This window comes from Wasmannia auropunctata, unplaced genomic scaffold (assembly GCF_000956235.1).
Source record: "Wasmannia auropunctata unplaced genomic scaffold, wasmannia.A_1.0 LD336076.1, whole genome shotgun sequence".
NCBI lineage: Eukaryota > Metazoa > Arthropoda > Insecta > Hymenoptera > Formicidae > Wasmannia > Wasmannia auropunctata.
Window position 1 is genome coordinate 7403556 of NW_012026814.1, and position 9237 is coordinate 7412792.

The 9237-nt window shown below is 32.5% G+C and overlaps 1 protein-coding gene across 2 annotated transcripts; it reads left to right on the top strand.

Annotated features, from left to right (window-relative positions):
* Positions 1 to 256: 256 nt before the first annotated feature.
* On the top strand, positions 257 to 9001 carry LOC105449436 (valine--tRNA ligase). Of its 2 annotated transcripts, none has more exons than XM_011688673.1 (18): positions 257 to 594; positions 1984 to 2154; positions 2259 to 2386; positions 2484 to 2648; positions 2761 to 2962; positions 3068 to 3356; positions 3461 to 3585; positions 3682 to 3827; positions 3907 to 4114; positions 4217 to 4387; positions 4484 to 4605; positions 4707 to 4815; positions 5511 to 5786; positions 5864 to 6202; positions 6283 to 6438; positions 6518 to 6721; positions 6816 to 7091; positions 8491 to 9001. In XM_011688673.1, the coding sequence occupies exons 1-18, from the start codon at positions 427 to 429 to the stop codon at positions 8704 to 8706; spliced, it is 3471 nt and encodes a 1156-aa protein (XP_011686975.1). In that variant the 5' UTR covers positions 257 to 426; the 3' UTR covers positions 8707 to 9001. The 2 variants fall into 2 exon arrangements, with proteins under 2 accessions (XP_011686975.1, XP_011686976.1); XM_011688674.1 differs by having other exon boundaries at positions 1987 to 2154.
* The last annotated feature ends 236 nt before the right edge of the window (positions 9002 to 9237 follow it).

The following is a 9237-nucleotide window of genomic DNA, read 5'->3' on the forward strand; positions in this document are numbered from 1 at the left end:
GTGTTATACTGCCTCTAGACTAAAGATAGTACATAGTGGTTTGCATTTGCAAAATATTAGTTATCTATAAAGTATATATTACGTATATTAAATATAAATTAGAAACCTGTAAAAAAAAATGTCGCAACCGATGTGGTACACATCATGCATACATCATATACACATACACATACACACACCCACATCACACAAACGCACGTCGCGTGTATCATACATGTATGTGTGTGCACGGCACGCACGCGCTGATCCATGGCATATGAAACCAATTGGAAATCGTATGTACCATGCGCAGGACGAGTTGGACGACACAGCGCAACGCAGCGTGGTTAGCTTTGCAATCGTCAAGTTCGTTTCGTAAGCCGGTCCGTTTGAATATTAAACAGGAAATAGACGTGTGAACTTTTTATAAAAAAGCAAAAGGAGAAAATGGTCAATGCGAAGGACGACGAGGCCGCGATTGCAGAAAATGGCCCGCAGAAAACGGCCAAGCAGTTGCAAAAGGAGGCTAAGAAGTTGGCCAAGTTGGAGAAATTTAAGCAAAAGCAAGATAAAAAGGGGACTGAAAAGCCGGTGAACGTGAAAGAAAAACCAGAGGTGAGTCTGAGCCAACGTTAAATAGTCTGACTCTGATAGAGTGCAGAGAATATCGGTTTCTTTATTTTCCATATGGAGTCCAGCCACTCATTAAGTACTTTCATAAATCTAACCCGATCGTTCTAATCGGCCATATCTCTTATTATGTATAGACTATTCTAATTAGAGTTGCAAACGTGGTCTATATTTCCTAACGTTTTAGATATAACTAATTAGCCAATTTATTCGATCTCACTCTTGTTTGAACTATTCAGTTCATTTTAACGTCTGAAGAGTCAAGTCTATCCAAATATGCAAATTTGTGTCAATACAGATCCTAACTTTTTATCACAGCAATGCAAGAAGCATTATATCCAAGCATATGCAAACTGCCTACAATATGATAAGATTGACAGTAGATTTGCTCAGATATCGGGTGCCTTCCATTTAGCGATACAAGTTGACATAAGTATCATTGTGTCTTTTTTTCAATATTCATTGACAACAAAGACAGAATGATGCTTGTGTCGACTTATGTCGCTAAATCATCTGTGTTCGTATTAAACTTAGGTTTTGCTGACAAAGCCTGCCAACGTAATCTGCCAGCAGATTGTTGACAGAAATGAAACGGAATCTGCCCATTTATATTTCAATGGAATACATTATTTCCACCAAAGTAGATTAACTTTAATTGACTCTTCATCTTTTTCTACTTCTAAGAATTACAAAACATAAAGAGAAAGTTGAACAAAGATTAAAATTAAAGAATTAGAAAAAGATGAGTGTAAATTGAACTGAGATTCAAATAAATCTACATTGATGGAAATGGGCATTAATCTCTTCAGTGATGATTTAAGATTATTAGAGTTTCTACTTTAAAATGATTAAATGATTAGAATTAGAAAATTTAAGATCAATACAAAAATTTCAAGAATATACTAAGAAAATTGACAATAGCCAATTATTATGGTATTACCATAAGCCAATTGTATCAAGTCTACATTAAGAATAAATGGGTCTTTCAGGATAATCCATTAAACAAAAAGTTTAGCACAGAACTGTTTTGGGATATATTAATATTGACAACAGACTTTTACTACGAAACTTTTCCAAGTATATTATTTAAGGGATGAAATGATTATGAAACGTGTTTAGATTCTATTCAGTTTTTGCACAGTCAATCTATTCTGTTAGATTTTGTTACATTTCTATTGGCATTCTAAAATTTGTTGCAGACATTTTCAAAATCTGTTCTCAGATTTGGCTATATCTGAGTAATTTCTAAATTAATTTAAAAATTAAATTATTATTTTCTAAAGATTTTCAGTGTATTTGTTTTTTTGCTGTGGATGCACGCGCGTATATTGGTAAGCTTAAAATATTGGAACCTAGTTTATTAATATATTTTAGAAGAATGATAAGAAGAAAGAGACTGCAGCAATCTTGTATACCATCAATACACCACCTGGAGAAAAGAAAAATATCACATGCCCGATGCCAGATACATATAGCCCACAATATGTAGAATCTATATGGTATGCTTGGTGGGAAAAGGAAGGCTTTTTTAAACCAGAATATGGAGTGAGTAAATGGAAGATCAAAAAAGATAAAAATTTAGAAGTATATAATATTATATTACAAAACCTATTTAAACTATCTGTGTACACATTAAAATTTTATTCTAGAGAAGAGATATATTAGAAGAAAATCCAAAAGGAAAATTTGTAATGGTAATACCACCACCCAATGTAACTGGTTTTTTACATCTTGGACATGCTCTGACTAATGCTGTGGAAGATGCTATTACCAGATGGTATAAATGTTACATAAATTTAAGCTATAACTTTTGACACTTAAACAAAATAGAACAGTTGTTCCATTGTCAATATATTCCAATATAATTAATTTAGGAACCGTATGAAAGGCCGTACGACACTCTGGAATCCAGGTTGCGATCATGCGGGTATTGCGACTCAAGTGGTTGTAGAAAAAAAGTTGTGGAAAGAAGAAAACAAATCTCGTCATGACATCGGTAGAGAAGAATTTATTAAAAGAATATGGCAGTGGAAGTATGAGTAAGTGTAAAATTGTAGAAATATGATATCAAACAATTTGTACAATTATAAGAGAAACGTAATATAATATATACAATATTTAATTAGGACATTTAATTGAAATATTTTTTAGAAAAGGTGATAGAATTTATTCGCAATTGAGGAAGATAGGCGGTTCCTTTGATTGGAGCCGTGCTTGTTTTACAATGGATCCTAAATTATGTAAAGCTGTTACAGAAGCATTCGTGCGATTGCACGATGAAGGTATTATTTATCGCAGTAATCGCTTAGTCAATTGGTCATGTGCTTTAAAAAGTGCGATATCAGATATTGAAGTGAGTACCATGTGGCTAGATATTTCTCTAATAAACATATTTTACAAAGAATTTTGAATTAGATTTGAGAATCCTCATTAAAAATATATATATTTTTAAAAAAAGGTCGATAAAGTGGAATTAAATGGGCGAACTTTGCTTTCTATACCTGGCTACGACAAAAAAATAGAATTTGGGGTTTTGGTATCTTTCGCTTATCAACTCTTCGATTCAGAAGACAAGATAATTGTAGCGACCACTCGCATTGAAACCATGTTGGGAGATTCCGCTGTCGCGGTGCATCCAAAAGATAGTAGATACATGCGTTATATTGGAAAATATGTGCAGCATCCGTTTTGCAACAGGCGTATACCTATTATAGCAGATGAATTCGTTGACATGGAATTTGGCACTGGTATATGAGTAGTTCAATAAATCAGTAAATGTGTATTGAAAGTAAAGCCGTGAAAGTAATACTGTAGTGAAAGTAGGCCAAGGACTAACTTAACTATTCTTCAGGTGCTGTAAAGATTACGCCAGCTCATGATCCGAATGACTATGAAATTGGAAAGAGGCACAATTTGCCATTTATCAATATTTTTGACGATGATGGAAACGTTATTGGAGACTATGGCAAATTTACGGTACTATATATTTCTCTTTGTGTATTAATATGACTTTCGAGAGATTTTATGAATACTGTAGTAAATATACATGAATTAAATAGAGTTTAATTACAGGGAATGAAAAGATTTGAAGCCAGAGTGGCTATCATTAAAGAAATGACAAAAAGAAATTTATTAATTGGTGTAAAAGATAATCCAATGGTAATACCTATATGCAGTCGATCGAAAGATGTCGTCGAACCTCTCGTGAAGCCACAATGGTAAACAAATGCACTGTGCACTATGTCAAACTTGTTAAAAGAAATTTATCCAATTTCTTTTCGTTTTTTTCCCTTTTAGGTACGTTAAGTGCGATGAAATGGCTGCTCAAGCTAGGGAAGCCGTAAGCACGGGTGCCCTGAAAATAATTCCAGAACAATTCAAGAAAACTTGGTACATCTGGATGGATGGTATTAGAGACTGGTGTATTTCACGTCAGCTCTGGTGGGGCCATCGCATTCCTGCATATGCAATTAAATTTATCAATTCTCGTGCGAACTCAAAAAAGGTAATTTTCAAAAAATAATCTTGAGACATTGTGTTTTGTTTTTGTATTGGGTGGGTTTTAAGATAATCTCATGCGTAATTAATCAAAGATGGTCTTGTATAGATAGATGAATATTGGGTGAGTGCGCATTCCGAGGCTGAGGCTAGAGAGAAAGCGGCTAAGAAATTAGGTGTTAATGTAAACGACATTATTGCGGAGCAAGACCCCGATGTATTAGACACTTGGTTTTCTTCCGCTCTTTTCCCATTCTCCATTTTTGGTTGGCCAGATGAAGTATGTATAATGCAGTGAGTTGTGAAACAAAATTATTAAGTTTATGAAAAATAAAAAGTAGAGAATGTAACTTCTATGTCGGAACGTATTTTTCAGACACCTGAGCTCAACGCATTTTATCCGGGTACGTTATTAGAAACTGGTCATGATATACTTTTCTTTTGGGTTGCCAGGATGGTATTTATGGGCCAAAAATTATTAGGACAGTTACCTTTTAAGTACGTTACAAATGCATTCAGTGTCCATACTTTTATGCACAAAGAAATGAGATATACATCTTGTGTAAAAAAAAAATTTTTAATATTTTTCTCTCTTTTAGAGAAGTGTATTTACATGCGATGGTGAGAGATGCGCATGGAAGAAAAATGAGTAAATCCTTGGGAAATGTAATAGATCCTATGGATGTGATTAAAGGAATATCTTTAGAAGTATGAACAATAATTTGATATTTTTATATATTGCCGGCCATTAATTGAAAATGTCTATTACATGAAATGAAATCAATCTTATGCATTACAATTAATATATTTTTATTTTATTTGTTTTATAATGAAATAAAAAATATTAAATAATAAATATTAAAAGTTTTACAAAAAATATTTTTACAAGAAAAGCACTAAAGCTGCATTCGGAAATGTCATCCAAGTGTCATGCATCATTTTATCCTTGTTTAATATTCGATAAACAAAAAGAATAAAATGATACCCGGGCGCACTCGTATGATTTTTTCCGAACGTAGCCTAAAGTATTAAATACATTATTTTATGTCTTATTTTTTTCGTCAAAATAGCCATACTATGCTATTTGATAATATTTTTTTACTAATCTAACAATAAGTTATCTAGCTACAAGTTACTAATTTTTTTCTGACGAAAGATTCATCCATCTTCTAAAATGATCCATAGCTCAGTTTTGAAGAAAAAGACTTTATGGCCATAGTTCGTTTTCTGAAATTGAAATTAAACAATACTATTAATCATAACTGCTAATATTTATTTACTTTCAAATTTAAAAAAATATTGTGTACTTTTCGAACTTTTAAGCAGTGTTTTACTGGAATATTTTAAATTGTATATGTGATCTCAAATTTATCTATAGTGTGATAAAAAGTTCTCTTCTTCAGGACCTCCAAAAACAATTGTTAGATTCGAACTTGGATTCAAAAGAACTGGAACGAGCTCAAGAGGGTCAGAGACGTGATTATCCGCAAGGCATTCCCGAATGTGGAACGGATGCTTTACGATTCGCACTCTGTGCTTACACCACTCAAGGACGAGATATAAATCTCGATATACTCCGTGTGCAAGGATATAGATTTTTCTGCAACAAGATATGGAACGCTACAAAATTTGCACTTGTCTATCTTGGATCTCAATTTAAGTGCGACACAAATGATACGGTAAATTTTAATATTTTGTGAGTTTGTGTTCCGATTATTAAGTATCAAATGTATAATTATGAATTACTTTATACCAGAAATTGAATAATGCTAATTGCATTGACGTGGTTGGAGATGGCAAGTGGTACCAGCGGACTTTAAACGAATCGTGCGTGCAGGAAGCGCTAAACAATTATTTAGTGGATTATCCGTACCTCGATGGTTATACACCTTCGCAACTTGACTCATCGGTTTATCAATCAATGAAGGAATTAAACATTGATCTTGCAAGACATCTGCACATTAAACGTTGGTACGATCATATCGCGACATTTACAGATGAAGAAAAGGCTGTGTTTCGTGCGGAACAGAATAAAATAATACCGAAACTTGCATACCTTAATCAGAATCAACGCAATAATGATGATACATTTGAGGTAAAATCTTATTTAATATACAAGTAAATACTTTGTTTAAAAGGAAGTTGTAAAAATTTTGATTTTTCATGATCTTATAGCTGACTGGAAATGAGACAAATGTAGATTTATGGATGTTATCGCGAATCAGTTACGCTGCCATAACTTGCGACGAAGCGATAAAACAGTATGACTTTGCACTGGCCACTACTACCTGTTACAATTTATGGTTATATGATCTGTGTGATATTTATTTGGTTAGTAACAACTTTGTAATATATGATACGTTTATGAAATAAGAAAAAAATTTTTTTATATATCAATTTGCGTGTTTAGGAGTACCTCAAGCCAGTATTCCAAAGTGAAGATAACGCTGCTAAGTTAGCAGCTCAAAAAGTATTATTTATAACGCTGGACGTGGGATTGCGTTTATTGAGTCCGTTTATGCCGTTTATAACGGAAGAGCTTTATCAGCGTTTACCTCGTAAAAAGCTAATATATCCAAGTATATGCGTAAGTCCGTACCCGGATGGTGCCAAGGTGGGTAATTATATATTTACAAGTGTGATAATAAAACACGCAATTAAAATAACAGTGCCATAGTGCATGCCATAATATATCTGTTGTATTTCAGTGTTGTTGGAGAAACCAGGAGATTGAAAAGGACGTTGACTTTGCGCAAAAAATAATTAAGAATGTTCGATCCGCTCGCGCGACTTACAATTTACCTAATAAAACGAAAACCGAAGCGTATGTCGCATGTAGCGATCCAGCTTTAAAGGAAAAGATTGTTCGATATAAATTGCTCATAGAAACTCTTGCGTATTCTACTCTTAGCATGGAAAAACCACCGATAGGTTGTGCTATTGTCACTATAACTAACAAGGTTCAAGTGCATCTATTACTAAAGGTAATTAAAATAATAAAGAAATTCAGCTCGATCTAATAATAACACAATAAATAATGGGCCAAAGACGAGCAACAAAAATTAATAGATGTTTAATTATTTATTTATTCAAAAAGTAATATATCGCGCCACTAGTTTCAGCCTGACTAGGCCTTTTTCGATCGCATTAAATCTAAACGCAAATAAGAAATTAAGTCATATTAAAGTATAAATTACACACGCAGTCAATAATTATAACATTTAAAATAACGCAGTCGAGAAATCTTGTATGACAGATTAAATCCATACCGGAAATTGGATGGTCTCCACGTTCAACCATGGGATTTCCATGACAATTAATACGACATTAAAATGTTTGTTAATGATCGTGTCGAGCAAAAATTCCATGCGGTCGGAATGTGTTGATGGAAAGCCATTAAATCTAATAAATAAATTGTTCAAGATATTAAACTAGAACTTATTCTTTATATAAAAATTATCAAAGATAAATCGTTATAGCTATTTGGCTAAAACATTTTTATATAAAAAAAACCAATTTAGACTTCACTAATTACAATGCAAAAACTTACAATTCCACATGATACCACATGGTATTCAGGCTATACAATACCAAGTGCGTTCTAGTCGGTGTTTCGTGACATAATGAGAATAATAAATTGAAGTCAATTTTTACAAGTACAACTATTTTTAGCTTAGACAGAGTTATTAAATTATCACATCCTACTTACCACCAAAAAATTTACATGTATCGACACTGTTAAATAATGGATATCCGCTTGAATTAATTGTCAGCAAAATAAATGATAGATTAAAAACATTTGCGATCCAAAAAAATAATATTAATTTGGAGGATGATACGATGAGCATTGAGAGGAAAATCATTGCTTTCCTTTATATTAAAAATGCATAAGAAATAGTTATGTCATCCATAGAGAGAAATCAATTTATGATCGGTTATAGGTGTTTAAATAGATTGAACCACTTCATAAGAAGACGCAAAGATAGAGATGATCGTGAATTGAGTAATAATATAGTTTATAAAATGCAATGTAGAGATCGCGAGGCCTCATGTAGGTCAAACAAAAGACAAGAACGCGGGTCAGAACACAAGAAAAATATTATGTTAGACATCTCAAGACACTCAGTCAGACTACTGTGTAATTTATACTTTATAATATGACTTAATTATTATTTGTATTTAGATTTAATGCGATTGAAATAGTTAGGCTGAAACTAGGCTGAAACTCGCGATACATTACTTTTTGAATAAATAAATAATTAAACATCCATTAATTGTTGTTCGTCTTTGGCCCATTATTTATTGTGTAATTAACACATATACTTTTAATAATTATTATATTATTATGTAATCATATATTTATTATATGGATATATTTCGCAGGGTTTGATTGATCCAAAGAAAGAGTTGGAAAAATTACAAAAGAAGGAAGTACAATTGATTGAGATTATACAAAAATTGAAACAGGATTTAACTGTACCCGATTATGATGTAAAGGTACCTCTTGATGTTCAACAAAATAACAAGGAAAAATTAGCAAATAATGAAGGCGAACTGCAACGAATTATCGATGCAATAATGGTCTTACAAACAATGTAGAAAATAAATCTATAGAAAGCTTTGTAAACACTGAAATTTATGATACATAAGTTACTTATTTATTAAATTATTTAACAGTAAGTAACTTATTTATTGAGTTAAGACTCCTGTTCACTCACCACTACTATCTTAGATTCGAATGCCAGAAACGTGAAAATATACAATAAAAATTCTTTCAAATATATTAAAATGTTTCAATAAGTTAACTTACAATCGACCTTAGAGCTGACTCGTAAACTATCCTGAAAAAATGCTGTCCTTTTATTTTGTTAATTAATAAATGACCATATATCTATAAATGAATTATACATAACCAAAAGTGAAATTATGTTCGCAGCTATGACAATTATCAAATTAATCAATCAATAGTCCTACTACTCTTGTCAGAGCGTAGTGACCTCTTCTCGTATTTCTGCGATGTGCGCTATTTACACTTTTACGCAGATATGCGGGACCTACAATTTTAACGCCGGTTCCGAACGGCCTATTTTTTTAATGGAGAGGTTCTCTTTGGCAAAGATACTCTCAGTA

Bases quoted from the DNA above. Each gene is read 5' to 3' on its own strand.
- LOC105449436 (XM_011688673.1), top strand. From the start codon at position 427: ATGGTCAATGCGAAGGACGACGAGGCCGCGATTGCAGAAAATGGCCCG. The intron at 2,963-3,067 runs GTGAGTACCATG...TTTTAAAAAAAG, and splicing joins GTGCGATATCAGATATTGAA to GTCGATAAAGTGGAATTAAA. The intron at 6,203-6,282 runs GTAAAATCTTAT...ATGATCTTATAG, and splicing joins ATAATGATGATACATTTGAG to CTGACTGGAAATGAGACAAA.